Below are 19,384 nucleotides of genomic sequence, written 5' to 3' on the forward strand. Positions count from 1 at the left end.
TGTGTGGCGTTCACTGGAGTGTGTTGTGTTGTGTGGTGGCCAGGTGTTCCTCATCAGTACCGGGGTTGCATGTGCTTAGGGACTTCCTTCCCTAAGTGCCCTGTGAGTACTGCCCCTGCGTGACAGGGTTATCTTCCCTGGGGCGTTCAGGAACCATTCCCATAGATGTTCTTGCTGCTCAGCATTTGCCTCGCCCTTGGGCCCTTGTTTGGCCCTGGGAAGGGACTGATATTGTGCTGGTTAGGGCGTCAAGGTGTTGCGCGACCTGCCACCTAAGCGGCGACTGGTTCCTGTTGCCTCTGGAGACGGTGTACTTTTGCAGGGTTTTTCTTTTGTTTTTATTTTCATTTGCCTGGTGGGGGTCTGCCAAGTGTGGCTATAGTTCCACTGGTAGTGTTTGGTGGCCCTCTGCTAGGCCCCCGTGATTGTACACGTCGTAGGGGTTTTCAGTGTTGTCCTTTACCTCTTGTTATTTTTGGGTGTTTAACCGGTTAGCAACACCTTGCCCGGGCTTCCCGTAGTTGTTACCCCTACGGGCCCTGGAAACCCCTGTCGGGGCTCGGTGGACCATTGAATGTGTATTCTGGGTTTCAACCCGTCTTGTACGGGATCGTTGGTTGCTGTGCCCTTGTGTCCAGGTGACAGTTGCCACTTTTACCTCCGTCATGTTGCCTGTTGGGTCACTGACACCTTACCTTGAGGTACTTCCGGGGCTTAGTGTCCCCGCGGCCCGGTCGTCGACCAGGTCTCCTGGTTGCTGGACTGATCAACCAGGCTGTTAGACGCGGCTGCTCGCAGCCTGACGTATGAGTCACAGCCTGGTTGATCAGGTATCCTTTGGAGGTGCTTATCCAGTTCTCTCTTGAACACTGTGAGGGGTCGGCCAGTTATGCCCCTTATGTGTAGTGGAAGCGTGTTGAACAGTCTTGGGCTTCTGATGTTGATAGAGTTCTCTCTCAGAGTACCTGTTGCACCTCTGCTTTTCAACGGGGGTATTCTGCACATCATGCCATGCCTTCTGGTCTCATGTGATGTTATTTCGGTGTGCAGGTTTGGGACCAGCCCCTCTTGACACCTTGACCCGGAGTCTTGTGGGAGAAATTCTCTGCTTGTTCTCCAGTACTCTCCTGATGTTGTCACTGTTCTGAGTACAGGCGGCATCCGTGTTGCATGCTAGGTTAGGTTGCTGCAACACGCTAGGTTGGTTTCCCAATTGGATGCCCCGGGGCTGCCCCGTTTTGGTTAGGTGCTGTTCGCCCCTTTCCCTCCCTGCTCCCGGCTCTGGACCATCTGCGGGTTTTGGGGTCGGGGCAGGGTTCCACTACACATAAGGGGCATAACTGGCCGACCCCTCACAGTGTTCAAGAGAGAACTGGATAAGCACCTCCAAAGGATACCTGATCAACCAGGCTGTGACTCATACATCAGGCTGCGAGCAGCCGCATCCAACAGCCTGGTTGATCAGTCCGGCAACCAGGAGGCCTGGTCGACGACCGGTCCGCGGGGACGCTAAGCCCCGGAAGCACCTCAAGGTAACCTCAAGGTAAGGGTTTAGTTGGGGCCGAGACTCGGGCGGTTTTCGGGGGCTACTCCGTTCGGGTTAGGTACGGAGGTTTTCGAGCCTATTCCTCCTGCCAAGGCTTCTAAGTCTTACCAGCGGCCCTTTCTTGCTGCCTTTCCCATGGACTCTTCTTTTTCTTTAAGGGCGATGGTCTTGGAGGACGGCTCTGCCCCAGGGCCTCTGTTGCGGGTTCCCGGGGCTTTGGGGAATGCCTGCTAGCAGTTCTGGGGCGGTTTGTCCCAGCCTGGATTTTCTGCTTCGGGGCAGAGTTTTTTGCCTAACCAGTCTACTTGCTTCCCACATTTGCTGGCGTGTTTCCATATCTTTTGCGTCTGTCACAACCTCTGGTCTGGTGGCCATTTTCTTCTGCCAGTTTCCTGGCATGGCCACCAGGGCAGCATTGTGGTTTGTTTACATGCGCCTGGGTGTGCGAGCGAGCGTCTTGGGTGAGTTTTTCACCTTTTTTAGGGGTTTTATTCTCCTGTTGTCGTTTCTTTGCTTTTCTGGTGTTTTCTGCCTGTTTCCTGTTCCTCTGGGAACGTTTGAGTATTGATTTTACACCAGGTTTTCAGTTTTTGTCTGTTTTGGGTCTGGGCCCTTGGATTTGGGCTCAGTGTCCCTGTCTGTTATGCTTGCTCCTACACCTTGTCCCTCGGTTTTCTGTCTGTTTTGACCGTTTCCCAGGGGGTTCTGTCTGGGAGCTGTGCTTTGCCTTTCTGTGGTGTATCTCCACCAGCAAATATGGTGGTTTTGGCTCCCCCCTGGTTCGATTCCAGGTTCCTTTGGGTTCTTTGGTTTCGTTCCGGAGGTTTCTTCCTCTTTGGCCCCCCTCTGTGGGTTCAGGGGGCTTTGTTGCCTCGTGTAATTACCTAAGTGTAATTACCTAAGTGTAGTTACAGGATGAGAGCTACGCTCGTGTTCAGTTCTGGGAGCCACTTAGTAGCATGTCTTTGCACCTTTTCCAGTTTGTTGATGTGCTTCTTAAGATATGGGCACCACACAACTGCTGCATATTCTAGCTTTGACCTAACAAAAGTTGTGAACAATTTCTTTAGTATATCGCCATCCATGTATTTAAAAGCAATTCTGAAGTTAGAAAGCGTGGCATTGGCTCCTCGCACAATATTCTTTATGTGGTCCTCAGGTGATAGTTTTCTATCTAGAACCACCCCTAGATCCAACCCGTTCTCGCAAATTCGTAAAGTCAATATTGACTTATTAACTACGTGCATAGGTGATATACTAAACATAATAGATACCCTTAAAAAGATTCATAGAAAACACCGACCTTACCTAACCTTGTTAGTATCTTAAGATAAGCATCTTATTGCTTCGTAATTACAATTATTACTTAACCTATACCTATTATTGGTTAGGTAATAATTGTAATTACGAAGCAATAAGATGCTTATCTTAAGATACTAACAAGGTTAGGTAAGGTCGGTGTTTTCTATGAATCATTTTAAGGGTATCTATTATGTTAAGTATGTCACCTATGCACATATTTAATAAGTCAATATTGACTTATTAAATTTGCGAGAACGGGTTGCTAGATCTCTTTCTTTATCAGAATTCTTTAAAGATTTCTCACATAATATATAGGTTGTGTGGGGTCTGTGTTCTCCTTTTCCACATTCCATAACATGGCATTTATTAACATTAAATTCCATTTGCCAAGTGGTTCTCCATATACTTATTTTGTCCAGGTCATCTTGAAGGGCATGACAATCATCTAAGTTTCTTATCCTTCCTATTATCTTAGCATCATCAGCAAACATGATCATATAATTCTGTATACCAACTGGTAGATCATTTATGTAGACTGTGTGTGACTCGGTTCTGCCTTCTGGGGTTCCGGGGTCTTCCTGGTTTGCAGACTGATCTTTTTGGGTCTTGGCACGTGTTGTGGTCATGCTGGGACTAGGGAGCTACGCTCGTGGTGTCCCGTCTTCCCAGCACTCTGTCATATAATGCTTTGAAATTACTGACGGTTTTGGCCTCCACCACCTTCTCACTTAATTTGTTCCAACCGTCCACCACTCTGTTTACAAAAGTGAATTTTCGTATATTTCTCCGGCAGCTTTGTTTCGTTAGTTTAAATCTATGACCTCTTGTTCTTGACATTCCGGGTCTCAGAAATTCTTCCTTATCATATATATCAATTCCTGTTACTATTTTGAACGTAGTGGTCATATCGCCTCTTTTTCTTCTAGCTTCTAGTTTTTGCATATTTAATGCCTCTAACCTCTCCTCGTAGCTCTTCTCCTTCAATTCTGGGAGCCACTTAGTGGAATGTCGTTGCACCTTTTCCAGTTTGTTGATGTGCTTCTTAAGATATGGGCACCATACAACCGCGTACATGTGTATGTGCATACGCACGTGTGTGTAACATACCCTGTGTATATACATAATATATATATATATATGTGTATGTGTGTATGTATACTTTTTCTTTCGGAAGGGGCTCTGTTCCCTTCTCTGTTGACGGGGCGCTGGGGAAACAGCTTGCTCTGCTGACTCTCGCATGGTCCCACAGTTAGTGGGCGCTTTTGGTTGTCTTCTGGCCTCTAATGGCGGCGGTGGACGGATTCTCCCCCTTTGGGGGTTCAGGGCTGGCGGGGTGGGCTTCTTCCCCTGCGCTTCGTCATGTCATCTTAGTAGGTGCATTGGACGTGGTCAATCCGCCCCATCTTTCTGGGATTCCTGTCTGCTCTATGCAGACACGGGCCTGGCGAATCTGCGGTTCTTCTGGACTTCTCCAGTCTGCGCCCTGGATTTTATGCCCTCATCGGAGGACTGTTGTCTCCTGTCCGGCTTCTGTTGGGGCCAGGTGCCTGGATGGTGGCCCTGGACCTCCAGGTCAATTCTTGGCACGTTCCTCTCCAGTTTTCTGGGACTGGCACAGTTGGTGGTGGGGCTTCAGGCTTACCGTTTTTGTTGCTTTCTCTATTTTGTAATTGGCACTTGGTGTATTTATGCATCTTTACCGGATCTTGGTGCCGTCTGAGTCTGCTTGGAATTCGGTGTCTGGCCTACCTCGATGACTGGCTGGTGTGGGCTCCCAGTCGGTCCGCTTGTCTGCTCGCCAGGGGTGTGGTTCTTTCCAGATCGTCGGGTTTGGTTTCCTGGTGATCTGGAGGCCGTTCCATCTGTTTCCGTCCTGGGTTCAGACCAGGCTGGGGTCTTGTTTAGGGCTCTTGGGCCGCTCCTTGTGTTTCCCTCCAGAAGTGTTGCTGCTGCTGTGTTCCCGCCTTCAACTGTTCATGAGGGGGTCCCGGGTTGCTCGGTGGTTGCTCGAGCAGTTGTGCGGGAGTCTGAACTTCGACGTGCTGGTCTGCCCGCAGGGTCGGGTTTGGCTTCGGCGTCTGTTTGGTTCCTTTGGAGACTTCCCTTCCGCCTCTCTTGCAATCGTTGGGTTCGTTCCTCCAGGGATCTTGTGTTGGTGCTGCGTCACCAGCTTCCTCTTTGGGGTTTTCAAGGTTCCGTGCCTTGGCACCTCTCCAAGCCTTCGCTCGATGTGTTCACAGACGGGTCATCTCTCGGCTGGGCCTTTGTGACCAGTGCTCACCAGGTCGGCCGGGGATGGTAGGGTCTGTCCGTCCGTCGGGCTAACAGCACGGTTTGGGGGTTCGTGGCTGTCTGGTTTGTGCTTTGGAGGGTTTGGGTCACGTGGTGCTCTACCATTCAGCTCCATTCGGACTGTTCTCTGGTGGTTCTTTGCCAGAACCACAGGGTTTCTCTTAGGTGTTTGACCTTTGGGGTTGGTCCCTTCGAGTGGCTCGTTTACTGGATTCTCGGGGTTTGGCTAACCGTGAGGTTCATGTCCGGGGTGTGTCGTTCATGTCCGGGGTGTGTCCTGCATCCTGGCGGACAGCTGTCTTGGTTCGTTCTTCTGTTCGCAGATTGGCCAGTCATCGCCGACTCGTTTCGTTGGCTCTGCCGGACGTATAAACTCCTGGCCATGGACGTCTTCGAGTCGGCGTGGTCTAGGTGTTGCCCATTCTATGTGGCGCCCTTACCCGCCTGCGAGGCGTTCATGGTGGATGCCTTTTGGCAGGACTGGTCGAGGTGGGGGTACCTGTTCCTCTTCTCTCGATCCGGCTGTTGCTTCGGGTAGGTGGTAGGTTGGAGCCTATTCCCACGAGAGTAGTGCTTATGAGCCCTTGGTGGCCGGCCCAGCCTTATTTTCAGATGCTGCTTGATAGGTGTCCGACCCGGGGCGTTTTCCCGCGGATCCGCCTCTTTCGGCAGGTCGGACCGGTCCTGTACGTGACTGGTTCGGCCTTCTCCTCGGCTCTTCGCGTCTGGTATTTTGATGCGGGTATCACCATCTCTGTGGTGGCTTTGTTGATGGTGTCCCACCTGCGAGCTTCGTCTCGGCGACAGTATGACGTTCCTGGTGTTTCTATGTACTTTTTCTTGCTCTTTGTAGGTTGTCTTCTCTTTCTTATTGGGTTGTCTTTTCCTTTCTTGGGTTTTCAAGACTACAGTTTTTTATGTTTCTTACTGTCATCTCGTTTTGTGTGGCACTGGCGGAACCGCTCCGGCTTGTGTTCGGGGTGGATGTCACGTCTGCCCCGTTTCGTATGCTTTCTCGTTTTTTGTTTCACCTCCGGCCTGCTCATGCGTCGCCTGAACCGTCCTGGTCCTTGATCAGGGTGCCTTCTTATCTTCTCCTTAGTTTGTGGTAGCCCCTTCGGTTCAGGTTTCTGCTCTTTGGTACTGGTGGTAGGTTTGTACGTTTGCAGCCTTTCTCTGTCCTTCTGGTGACGGTCGAGATAGCTGCTTTCCGGAGGGGTTCTTGGGTTATTGATGCTTGATTGGTTCGGCCGGGGGTGCATCCTGTGTTGTCCGGTGGCGCTTTTTTGCCGTTACCTGCGTACCATGTCTGGGGATGCGCATTGGGTTGATCCGGTTCCCCTCGTTCCCTCAGGGTTCGGGTCTCCCAGGTCGTCCGCAGAGTTTTTCAGTCTTCCAGCTTGCGGTCTGTCCTTGCGCCCTGTGCTGTTCGGATGTTTGCAGCTTTTGCTACTGTGTTGGTGACGTCTAGGGATCATTTCGGGCGCAGAGATTTGAGGGTCGCACAGGTTCTTGGCCGCCCATTCTTTATGGGCGTCTGCTCCTGTGCGTTCTTGTTGTCTTGGGTCGCAGGTTGCAGCCTGTTGTCTCGGTTTCGCGTTGTGAAGTTTGTGGCGGCTGCCTCCCAGGTCAACCTTTTCTTTTCCTTCTCTTTGGGTATGAAGCTCCAGGGAGCCGTAGAAAACTAGCGTTGAAAGTATTGAAACGCCATTTTCTGGGTGAGCCCCGGAGGCTCCCTGGAAACTCTTCCTCCCACCGGTCGGTGGTTTTTTCGCATTGGTTGAAGCTTAGCTTCTGAACTGAAGCTTGGCAGCCGGCGCGGTAGGTCCGGGGCTTCCCCCTCCCCCTCTCGGGGCGAGGAGGGCTGTGCGGACGATCGGAGCGGCAGTAAAGTGTGATGTTTGCTTGTTTCCTTGGGATTGTAGAAAGTTTTTACCTCTGTTTGGTTTTTGTTTTAGTTTTTTGCCATGTGGGGTTTGTTTTGTTATGCCTACCTTTCTGGGTGCTAACCCCGGTCGATGGCAGATAAGTCATTGCTCCCTGAAACCTCTCTGAAGGGGCCAGGTTCAGGCGCTGGTCCCTGGTAGGTCTGAACTCCTTAGCTAATGTCCCGGTCTAATATAACATACATTAGCCCGATAAGCTCCAGGGAGCCTCCGGGGCTCACCCAGAAAATGGCGTTTCAATACATTCAACGCTGGTTTTTTAGTTGCATGGTTTTTACACGTTTTCCAGTTTGTTGATATGCTTCTTGAGATATGAACACCATTCAACCGCTGCATTTTGTAACTTTGGTCTAACAAAGATGTTGAATGTGCAAATGTATAAAACTGTCATAGGTAAAATATGAACATTAATTGTGGCACAAAAATGGTAAAATGGAATTTTTTTTAGCTGCAAACAGGAATTTATTCACAGGATAGGCAATAGGACTAATTAATTTAGATGGTTGAAGTAACACTATATATAAGGAACTACTGTATATTATAATGGAATGATTAATTTCTTTTGCCATTTTTTGTGTAGAATATATTCAAATGGCTAATCTGTAATTATGAAATATGAATTAGAAAAAATAAGAAAAAAATAAGACATAAGAATTATGTTTTATTCCTGTAGTTTATATAAGAAATAAAATAAATTTATATAAAAAAAATTAATGGTACATTTCAAATTCAACTTGGTCCTCTCTTGCTTTGTTGCAGGTGTGACACTCTACCATGTTGCTACTGGGCAACTCCCTTTCCGCCCGTATGGAGGCAGACGAAACAAAGAGACCATGTACCACATTACCACGGAAAAGGCACCAGGAGTCATATCAGGAGTTCAGACTTCAGAGAATGGTCCTATTGAATGGTGCACTGATCTTCCTGAAACCTGCCAGCTCAGTTTGTAAGGCACAGATAATTTACATCAAGTCTATAAAATTTATATACAGTGGAACCCGATTCGGTGAATCACTATTTGGCAAATCTCCAGTTAGGACGCACACTTTTCAGGTTGAATTTACTCACTCGATTCACTCGAGTTTAATAGAGAATAAATGTGGGATCATGTGGGAGCCAGTACCACGAGATTGTGAAAAAACAACACTGGACAATGACCAAAACTCAAGAACTGGCAGCCTAGAGAAGCACAGCAGTAGTGTGGAGGGAGAGTGTATTGTGGTACATAGCAGCAGCAATATTGCAGAGCCAGGTAATCTTAACAATGAGAGCATCAATGAGGAAGAATGTGTAAAGAAGGAATTAGAACAAGTAATGGAGATTGCTCCAATAAAGAGGTGGCCAAGACAAGCACAGGTATATAATAACTGGGAAAAAAAAATAAAAACTGAGAATATTTGTAAATTCTATGCACACGGAATATGCAAATATGGGCCTAAAGGAGCAAAATGCACTTTTATGCATCCTCAAAAATGCAGGAGCATGTTGGGGAGGGGTGCATGCTGTTTTGGAACCGTGTGCAGATACTTCCACCTTAACCCTCAAACCGCGCATATCATATACAGTATAAATGATATCGGTGACAAATCAGTGACCGAAACCGCGCACATCATTTATATATGATTTCGTGTCTAGCGCTATAATTTAAACGCCCCGCCTGGGATAGGGGCAGCTATAGTACAGCCACGACCAATAGTTGCCAGATGCCACCTAGAAAAAAAATCCAGGCCAACATTCTTGGGTGTTACAGCGTCAGTATTGAGCAAGCCACCAAGGCTGGCGCACGCAGCACGAGCTCACAGCACGGCTGTTCAGCTTGTGACCACAGCATCGCCTACAAATACCATAATATAAATGATACTGCTATTATTTAGCAGTGATAGGGGCCTCGTAGCCTGGTGGATAGCGCGCAGGACTCGTAATTCTGTGGCGCGGGTTCGATTCCCGCACGAGGCAGAAACAAATGGGCAAAGTTTCTTTCACACTGAATGCCCCTGTTACCTAGCAGTAAATAGGTACCTTGGAGTTAGTCAGCTGTCACGGGCTGCTTCCTGGGGGTGGAGGCCTGGTCGAGGACCGGGCCGTGGGGACACTAAAAAAAAAAAAAAAGCCCCAAAATCATCTCAAGATAACCTCAAGATAAGATAGTATTACTGAAGCCCCCTGACTGTGATAAAACTGACCAGGATTCTGATAATAGCAGGATTATGGTGATATTTAGCGCTGTGCTCCATGGAGGGAGGAGTAAGGCTGTGGGGGGAGGGTTGTGGCGTCGTTTTCTGACTGTGTGTGGCCACCTTTTGCTGACTGCACTCACCATACCAGCTTAGTGGTTTGCTATGGTGAACACAAATGTACAAACTTATATATAACATGTGTATAGTGTGAGATAACAGCGAGAAGAGTAGGTTGGGAGCCGCCATTTTGGTGAGGGAGGAGCGTCATCTGCACAACTTGGCATGGTGTTTACTGATGGCCACTATGGTCTTTGGGCACCATACCAGCTTATTTGTACAGGTATGGTGAATAAAACAGGTAGATACTTATATATAATGTGTGTATATAGCGTAATAACACCACAAACAATATTGTTGGATGACAAATATTAGTGCGTCTGGCCTTGAGGGCGGCCGCCGATCAGCTGACTGTGTGAGTAGCTATGTCTTTGTGCCTTTACTCACCATACAAGCTTAGATGTACAGTTATGGTGAACAAAACATGTAAATATGTATATATAACGTCAGTGTATAGTGAATAAATACAGAAACAGTATTGTGGGAGGTGAGTGAAGTGGTGTTGAGGGAGGGAGTGGCAGTGAGTGGCTCGCTGGTGTTTGGGGGTCACTCCTCGTTGCTTTTTGACTCACAAGACCAACTTAGTAGTTCGTTATGGTGTACAAAACATGCAGATACTTATATATAACCTGTGTATATAGTGTAACAACAGCAAAACTATTTGTTTTATGAACATAATAATTGAATCACTAGTATGCACATCATAATTTTGAGTACAGTGATGGTTCACACATTTTATAATATAAATATACCACAATTCACTGTATGGAATAATATTACTGCAAAAAAACTAAGAAAAAATCAATCAGAGACATTGAAATAATTAGGTAATAATATATTTGTGGCAACTGCCGTCTGACAGCTCGTGCGGAGTAGACCTCGTTTGGCGAAGGTTCTGCCAACGCCCCTTTTTTGCCACACTTCCCTACCCTATTGCGGCTAAAATATCCCACCTACGATTTTTTTGTTATTTTTTCCGTGATCAGGGAACAAAAATGAACACTTCTATAAGACGAAAGAATTTTTTGGATTTTTTTTTTTGTTGCGCCTGTGGGTGTGAATTCCATTTGGGTCCCTAGCGGTTTGAGGGTTAAACTATGTAAATTTTCAATTAATGAAAAAATGTTACACTTTTCAGTGCCAGGAATTCTATGTGAGAGTTATACAGCGATATAGACGGGAAGACCAATATGATATTTCTAACAATTCTTTTGAGGCAGGCAGAAAAAGATTAAAACATATAAGAGAGAGAGGAACAGGCAGATAGAACTGCTGCTGGATTACTGAGGGGAAGGGGGTTATAAACCAGACTGGAATACAAGTGATCATCAAGCACACAGGTACTACACCACACAACACCTACACTACTACCAAAACTGGACAAACCACTACGAAAACAGCACACCTTGGAAAGATGGAGATGGGGAAGAACTACCAAAGCCCACCAGAAGTGACACGCAATATGGGAAATTATTCATATTTGCAAACATGCAAGGCCTAAAGGCAAAATCAAGAAATAAAGTTAAGTTCATAAAACCAGCGGGGAATGTAATGAAACGCCAGGTTTCTGGGTGAGACCCGGAGGCTTCCCGGAGCTAACCATGCTGATATGAATGTATTAGACCCTGGCATCAGTCTAAGCGAATGGAGTTCTAGGCCTACCGGGGACCACGAGCCAGGACCTAGCCCCCTCAGAAAGGCACGAGGAGCAATGTCCTATAGAAACCCTCGTGTAGTTGGAAGCATTCTTTATCTGCCATCGACTGGGTCAGGCACCCAGAAAGGTAAGTGCCCCAAAACATACCTCTGTTCTGGTTAAGAAATTGCTTCTGAAAGCCGAACTAGTGGACAGTACTCCTCAAATGAAAATGAACAAACAAGCATGACATTACCACGTCACTGTGCCGCTGTTTGTGCAGCTCCCCCCTCCCTGGGAGGGGGAAGGAGTGAGCCCCAGACCCCCATACCGACTATCCACTCCCCAGTTCTGTGGCTGATGTGAGGTTGGCAAGGTCGTGCAACTCTGGCTCCCGATTTCCAGACCTGTGCCTTGTGGTGTGGTGCTGTCCTCGGTGGTGCGTGAGCCAGGAGTATATTGCTTAATGCTGATGTGATATACATGGCCTTCGCAAAGGCTTTCGTTAAATGTGACCATGGCATGATTGCACACAAAATGAAGTCAATGGAAATAACCAGTAAAGTAGGACGCTGGATACGATTTTCTGCCAAACAGGACTCGGCGAGTAACAGTCAGCCATATAAAATCTAGTCCAAGCACAGTTAAAAGCTCTGTACCTCAAGGTACAGTCCTTGCACCACTGCTTTTCCTTATTCTCATATCAGATATAGACAAAAATACAAGTCACAGCTACGTGTCATCTTTTGCAGATGATACAAAAATCAGCATGAAAATTACCTCTGCTGAAGACATTGATAAACTACAAACAGATATTAACAAAGTTTTTGATTGGGCAGCAGAAAATAACGTGATGTTTAATGGTGATAAATTCCTGGTACAGTACTTAGATACGGCAAAAATGAGGATCTGAAACAAAATACAGGGTACAAAACACAATCGAATCTGCCCATAGTAGGAAAACAGCATGTCAAGGATTTGGGAATAATGATGTCCGACGACCTAACGTTTAGGGAGCATAACCTAGTAAGTATTGCGTCAGCCAGAAAAATGATAGGATGGATTACGAGAACCTTCATGTCCAGAGATCCCATCTCAATGGTTGTACTCTTCAAGTCACTTGTGTTGTCCCATCTTGAGTACTGCTCAGTACTCACTTCCCCCTTCAGAACAGGAAAGATTGCTGAAATAGAGAGAATACTGAGAACATATACAGCACGCATAGACGAGATAAAGCACCTAAATTATTGGGATCGTCTCAAAACCCTCCAAATGTACTCACAAGAAAGAAGACGAGAGAGATATCAAATAATATACCACGTGGAAGATACTGGAGGGCCAAGTACCAAATCTACACAGTAAAATAACAACGTACTGGAGTGAACGACATGGAAGAAAATGCAGAATAGAACCAGTGAAGAGCAGGGGTGTCATAGGCACAATCAGAGAACACTGTATAAACATCAGAGGTCCACAGTTCTTCAACACTCTCCCAGTGAGCATAAGAAATGTTGCTGGACAACCGTGGACATCTTCAAGAGGAAACTAAATTGTTTCCTCCAAGGAGAAATTACCTAAGTGTAATTACCTAAGTGTAGTTACAGGATGAGAGCTATGCTCGTGGTGTCCCGTCTTCCCAGCACTCTTTGTCATATAACGGTTTGAAACTACTGACGGTCTTGGCCTCCACCACCTTCTCACTTAACTTGTTCCAACCGTCTACCACTCTATTTGCGAAGGTGAATTTTCTTATATTTCTTCAGCATCTGTGTTTAGCTAGTTTAAATCTATGACCTCTTGTTCTTGAAGTGCCAGGTCTCAGGAAATCTTCCCTGTTGATTTTATCAATTCCTGTTACTATTTTGTACTTTTGTACGTAGTGATCATATCACCTGTTTTTCTTATGTCTTCTAGTTTTGACATGTTTAATGCTTCTAACCTCTCCTCGTACCTCTTGCCCTTCAGTTCTGGGAGCCACTTAGTAGCATGTCTTTGCACCTTTTCCAGTTTGTTGATGTGCTTCTTAAGATATGGGCACCACACAACAGCTGCATATTCTAGCTGTGGCCTTACAAAAGTCATGAACAATTTCTTTAGTATATCGCCATCCATGTATTTAAAAGCAATTCTGAAGTTAGAAAGCATAGCATAGGCTCCTTGCACAATATCCTTTATGTGGTCCTCACCCCTAGATCTCTTTCTTTATCAGAATTCTTTTAAGATTTCTCACATAATATATAGGTTGTGTGGGGTCTATGTTCTCCTATTCCACATTCCATAACATGACATTTATTAACATTAAATTCCATTTGCCAAGTGGTGCTCCATATACTTATTTTGTCCAGGTCTTTTTGAAGGGCATGACAATCATCTAAATTTCTTATCCTTCCTATTATCTTAGCATCATCAGCAAACATGTTCATATAATTCTGTATACCAACTGGTAGATCATTTATGTAGACAATAAACATCACTGGTGCAAGAACTGAACCCTGTGGTACTCCACTTGTGACATTTCTCTATTCCGATACATTGCCTCTGATTACTGCCCTCATTTTTCTATCAGTCAGAAAATTTTTCATCCATGATAGAAACTTACCTGTCACCCCTCCAATATATTCCAGTTTCCAGAACAACTTCTTATGTGGAACTCTGTCGAAAGCCTTTTTTAGGTCCAGATAGATGCAGTCAACCCAACCATCTCTTTCCTGTAATATCTCTGTGGCTCGATCATAGAAACTGAGTAAATTCGATACACAGGATCTTCCAGATCAAAAACCATACTGTCTGTCTGATATTATATCATTTCTCTCCAGGTGTTCTACCCATTTAGTTTGATTAGTTTTTCCAATACTTTCACTATTACACTTGTCAATGATACAGGTCTATAATTGAGGGGGTCTTCCCTGCTGCCACTTTTGTAGATTGGAACTATGTTAGCCTGTTTCCACACGTCTGCTACGATTCCTGTACACAGGGATGCCTGAAAGATCAGGTGAAGTGGAATGCTGAGCTCAGATGCACATTCTCTCAGAACCCATGGTGAAACGCCATCTGGGCCAGCTGCTTTGTTCTTACCAAGCTCCTTTACCATATTTTCCACTTCATCTCTAGACACCTCTGTCCGCTCTATGTTGTTCTCTGGAATTCTTATTGTGTCTAGTTCTCTGAAGATTTCATTTTGTACAAACACACTTTGGAACTTTTCATTTAATGTTTCACACATTTCCTTTTCATTTTCCGTGAATCTGTTTCCCCATTTTCAACTTTTGGATATTATCCTTTACCTGCAATTTGTTGTTTATGAATTTGTAGAATAGGCCCGGTTCTGTTTTACATTTATCCGCTATCCCTTTTTCAAAATTTCTTTCTGCCTCTCTTCTTACTGCTGTATAGTTGTTTCTCGCATCTTTGTATCGCTGGTATGTTTGGGGGTTTGGCCTCTTCCTATACTGATTCCATTTTTGTGTCTTTTGGTCTCTTGCCCCCTCACAATTTCTGTCGAACCAATCCTGTTTTCTGGCCCTGCATCTCTGTTTTGGTATGAATGTTTGTGTGCCTTCCTCATATATTTTTAAAAATTTGGCATACATTTCATTTACTTCCCTGCCTAGCAACAATTCTGTCCAATTACACTCATTAAAAAAATTTCGAAGTTCCCCATAGTTGCCTCTCCTTAAATCAAGTTTATCAACTGTTTCAATGTCCCCATTTTCTTCTAGATGATATCTTAAAGCATAATCAATGTCTAACAGGACGTGATCACTCTTTCCCAAGGGAGGAAGGTACTGGATGTCAAATATCTCTTCTTCTTTCCTGGTGAATACTAGATCCAGTACTGACGGTACATCTCCTTCCCTCATTCTTGTGGCCTGCTTTATGTATTGATACAAGAAATGTCTCCAGAATGAGGTTCACAAATCTGCATGTCCAAAAGTCCTCCGTTCTTGCTTCATAGGCCTCCCAGTCTATTGCTTTAAAGTTGAAGTCCCTCAGTATCAACAGTCGTGATTTATCTTTATCTGCTTGTACAATAATATCTCTCATGACCATTATGACGCCTACTCGTTTGTCATCCAGTTCTTCCTTTGTCCATGTGTTGCTTGCTGGTGGGCTGTAGGCATTTACAATTATCAGCTTATCATCCTGATTCCAGACCTGCAATGCCATTATGTCAATATCTCGAGGGTTTTCAAATATTAACTTTTTTACCTTCAGGTGTTTTTCCACCAGTACAGCCACTCCTCCTCCCTTCCTAGTTTTCCTGTCACGTCTCCAAACTGAATAGCCTCTTGGGAATATGACTTCATTTATTATATTTCCTTCAAGTTTTGTCTCTGATAATGCAACAATATCTGGGACCCTAAGGTGGATTATATCTTGCAACTCCAAAGTTTTGAGTGTGCCGGACCAAAGAGTGCCGGACCAACCGGGCTGTGGTGTGTGTGTGGGCCTGCGGGCCACTCCAAGCAACAGCCTAGTGTACCAAACTCTCAGAAGTCAAGCCTGGCCTCGGGCCGGGCTTGGGGAGTAGAAGAACTCCCAGAATCCCATCAACCAGGTATCAACCAGGTATATTCACAAGTACTCAGGCTGCATGCACTTAGGGTCAACTTTCCTAGGTGCCCAGTAAGTGCCCTTGTGGCTTGGTGCCATCTTCCACAATCCACCTTGGGGGCTACCTCCACAAGGTCTTTTGCTGCTTGGTGATTGGCTGCCCTTGGAGTCTGCTGGGGTGTTTTCTTCACCCGTTTGCCTCTGGGTAGGGTGTAGTATTCGTCACTGGTGTGGGTGTAGGGTACTGTGCAGCTAGTTGTCACCTCTCATAGCGGCCGGATCTGTTCCGCCTGGGTACGTTGTCCTCTTGCAGTGTTTTGCTTTTATTTTTGTTTTCTTGTGCAGGCGATGAGTCACAATAACGTGGCTGAAGTATGTTGACCAGACCACACACTAGAAATTGAAGAGACGACGACGTTTCGGTCCGTCCTGGACCATTCTCAAGTCGATTGTGATGAGGACAGGTAGGGACAGGCATTAAATAGGCAAGAGAGAGCTGAGGAGGAAAGTCAGGTGTAGGGGATAGCAGTAATGAGAACCGCAGCAGGCCTATTGGCCCATACGAGGCAGCTCCTATTATAACCACCGAAGGAGATAGTAATAGGAATAAGAAGAGGATAGCAAGGGAGCGTAGAAGACAAGGAACAGAAAAAGGGAGAAGAGAGAATGAAAGGGAAAGAGAAAGAACGAAATGGAAGGGGGAAAGCTTATGTTAAGTCACGTTTGTTAGAAAGATTTGAGCATTTGAGTATATACTGTGAAAGGGAAGAGTCCACAGCAACAAAGCCAGGACTCAAGTTCATGTTGGGTACATTGTTAATAAGAGCTGATTCTACAAGACGGCGTCTGTGTAGAGTAGAGGCAGGAATTCTGTTTTCTTTCCTGGTGGGGGGTTCTGCCCTTTGGTTTTGGTCTCACCTGTATGTATGTTGGTCTTCCCCTGCTAGGCCCCCAGGAGTGTTCACATTCCAAGGAGGCAGCTTTAGCAGTTTTGTTGGTAACTTTGGGCACCGGTTAGCAGTACCCTGCTTCCCTTAGCGAAATAACGCGACTAAGGGCCCTGGGAAACCCCACGAGGGCTCTCTGGTCTGATGCACGTGACCTCTGGGGTCCCCCCTCTCACTTCGTGTGAGTTTGAAGGTTGCTCTGTCCCCTTGTCTCAGGGTTACATTCACCAGTTGTGTCTCCGTCATGCTGCCTGTTGGGTTGGTGACACTTTCGACCCAGAGTCTTGCGAGTTTTGTTCCTTTGTATGTACTCCAATTCACCTAGTCCACTGATCATGATTTACGGGTGCATGTAGCTTCGGCATTGCATGCTCGGTTTAGGTTGCTGCAACATGCTAGGTTACTTGCTACCCCAGATGCCCCGAGACTGCCCTGTTTTGGTTATAGGGACCCGGACTTGGGGGTGTTAGATCTCTCAACTTTGGTTCCGTTCACACCCGCTTGTCCTTCCCCTTCTCTTGTTCATCCTGGTCCTTCCCCCCTTGCTTCCGACTTCGGGGTCGAGGGCAGGGTTTAGTTGGCTTTGAGACTGGTGGTTTTGGGGGATGACCCTTCTGGTGTGGTGGCAGAGGCCTTTGAGCCTGGTCCTCTGGCCGGAGCTTTTGGGTCTGACTGGTGGGCCCCCCCCCCCCCTCGTTCCTACTTTTTTTCGGCTCCTCCTGCCTTTTCTTTTGAGGCTGAGGGCCTGTGGGCCGCTCCAAGCAACAGCCTGGTGGACCAAGCTCTCACAAGTCAAGCCTGGCCTGGGGCCAGGCTTGGGGAGTAGAAGAACTCCCAGAACCCCATCAAGCAGGGGGACGGCTAGGCCCCATGTCCTCATGGTGGGGTTCCCGGGGCGGGTAAGGGGTTGACTTGGGGCCTTAGGCCCCATTGGACCCTGCTTGGGTTTTTGTACCCTCGGAGCGGGGCTTGGTGTTACAAGGTGGGGTTCTCTTTTTCCCCGTCCTCGTATGAGTTGGATTTAGCATTTACCCATCCCTGGGTTCGGTTTCATCATCCCGTGGGTTCTTTGGTCCCGTCTTTCTGGAGGGTTTCGGCCTCTCGCATCCCTCCGCATGTGGTGTGGGAGGTCATTGCGACTTACCTCCTGCACGACCTGGATTATAGCGTTATAATGGATCTGTCTTCTTTCGTGTATGAATCTTCTTGCTCCTACTGGGTTCGTTATGAGGTTCCGGAAATATCCTGGCTTGCTGACTGCCCATTTTTCTCGTTGGAGGTATGGGGCCAGTTGGTCCCCCGTGCTTGAGTGGCGCGAGGCTCATATGGTGGTCCAGGTTTTCCTAAGAGGGGGCGGGGGAGCGAGTTTGAGCACCTTCCTCGGGATGTTGGTGTGGTGCAACTGCATGTGCAGGTTCCTTGTCTTTCGGCTGCTTTGGTCGCTGAGGACTTGCGTGCCCGTGGCCTGTTGGCTTCAGTCTTGCGTTTCTTTTCCCTTTTCGAACTGTCCTCGGACTGGCTTGAGGAGAATGTGGAGGCGCTTGGGGCCTCCTGGGTCGAGTGCGCTGGCCTCGGCAGTGCGTGTGTCAGCTGTGTTTTTGAAGCTGTTTATGCCAATCCTGCTGGATGGGGTGTCGCTTTTTTGTTTCCCAGATTGCGTCTTGGCAGGCAGTGCTTGCTTCCTGTGGAATCTGCTTGGGACCCTGGCTCTTAAAATTTCTTCCCCTTTTTGCCCTATGCTGTTTGCAGAGTCTGCGGTTGTGCAGTATTTGCAGGCCTCTGTGGCTGTGACCGCACTTTGGGTTGGCCCAGGTTACCTTTGTCCCTGTTCCAGGGTTCGGGTCTCCCGGGTCATCCGCGAGGTCATTCGGCATTGCTAGTTGTCTTTCTTTCGGGTTCGGGCATGTGGTTTCCGCCTCCTGGGTTTATCCCTCTTTTGTCCTTGTCTTTGGGTAGGTAGCTCCAGGGAGCTGAAGGGGCTTCCCCCTAGAAAACCAGCATTGAATGTAATGAAACGCCAGACCCGGAGGCTCCTCGGCATCCATCCCTCCCTCAGGTCGGCGGCTTTTTCACATGTTTTGACATCCAGCCTCAGAACTGAAAGTATGTGTTGCCGGCACGAGGGGTCTGGGGCTCACCCTTCCCCCTCCCGTGGAGGTGAGAGCTGCGCAGATGGCGGCTCGTTAAGTGGTGATGTAATGCTCGTTTGCTTTTTTTTGAGAGAGAGAGTTCTGTCCACTAGTTTGACTTTCGGTAGTAGTTTCAGCGACCTGACCCAGTCGCTGGTAGACATAGAATGCTCCAAATCACATGTGCTATTCTATAGGCCATTGCTTCTCATGCCTCTCTGAGGGGGCCAGGTTCTGGCTCGTAGTCCCCAGTAGGCCTGTGAACTCCATTCACACTGACTGATGCCAAAGTCTAATATATTACATATCAGTCTAGATAGCTCCAGGGAGCCTCCAGGTCTCACCTAGAAAATGGCGTTTCATTACATTCAACTCTATTTTTTTTACGTGGCTTCGGAACTGGATATTGGCTACTCAGTGTACTGTCTCCACTCAATCATCCGGACTATATGGGAAGGACCCCCAGCCGGATTATCGCATTTTTTGGATAATGGTACTTTTTCACCTACGAGTCCAAAAGTGACCATTTCCAACTATTTTTATACTACAAACAACATAATTTGAATTGCCTTGCCACATATAAAATTATTAAATATTCAACTAGAAACCTCAACTTACCTTGTTGGTGTTCGTCTTCTTGATTGATGCCACACATCTTGAAGTTAAAAATTCTTAACAATTTACATAACCTATACTAACGCAACACTAAAATTAACACTTAAAATTACTGTACAG

General features: G+C 46.8%; 1 protein-coding gene across 6 annotated transcripts in view; it reads left to right on the forward strand.

The window, feature by feature from the left end:
* IKKepsilon (I-kappaB kinase epsilon) overlaps nt 1-19,384 on the forward strand; it is a 395,291-nt gene that overhangs the window by 172,347 nt on the left and 203,560 nt on the right. For all 6 annotated transcript variants that reach the window (XM_069315600.1, XM_045766596.2, XM_069315599.1 and 3 more), the window contains one exon: nt 7,846-8,032. In XM_069315600.1, coding sequence (XP_069171701.1) covers nt 7,846-8,032 — 187 coding nt within the window. The remainder of the gene's footprint in view (nt 1-7,845; nt 8,033-19,384) is intronic.

Source organism: Procambarus clarkii, chromosome 81, assembly GCF_040958095.1.
Source record: "Procambarus clarkii isolate CNS0578487 chromosome 81, FALCON_Pclarkii_2.0, whole genome shotgun sequence".
NCBI lineage: Eukaryota > Metazoa > Arthropoda > Malacostraca > Decapoda > Cambaridae > Procambarus > Procambarus clarkii.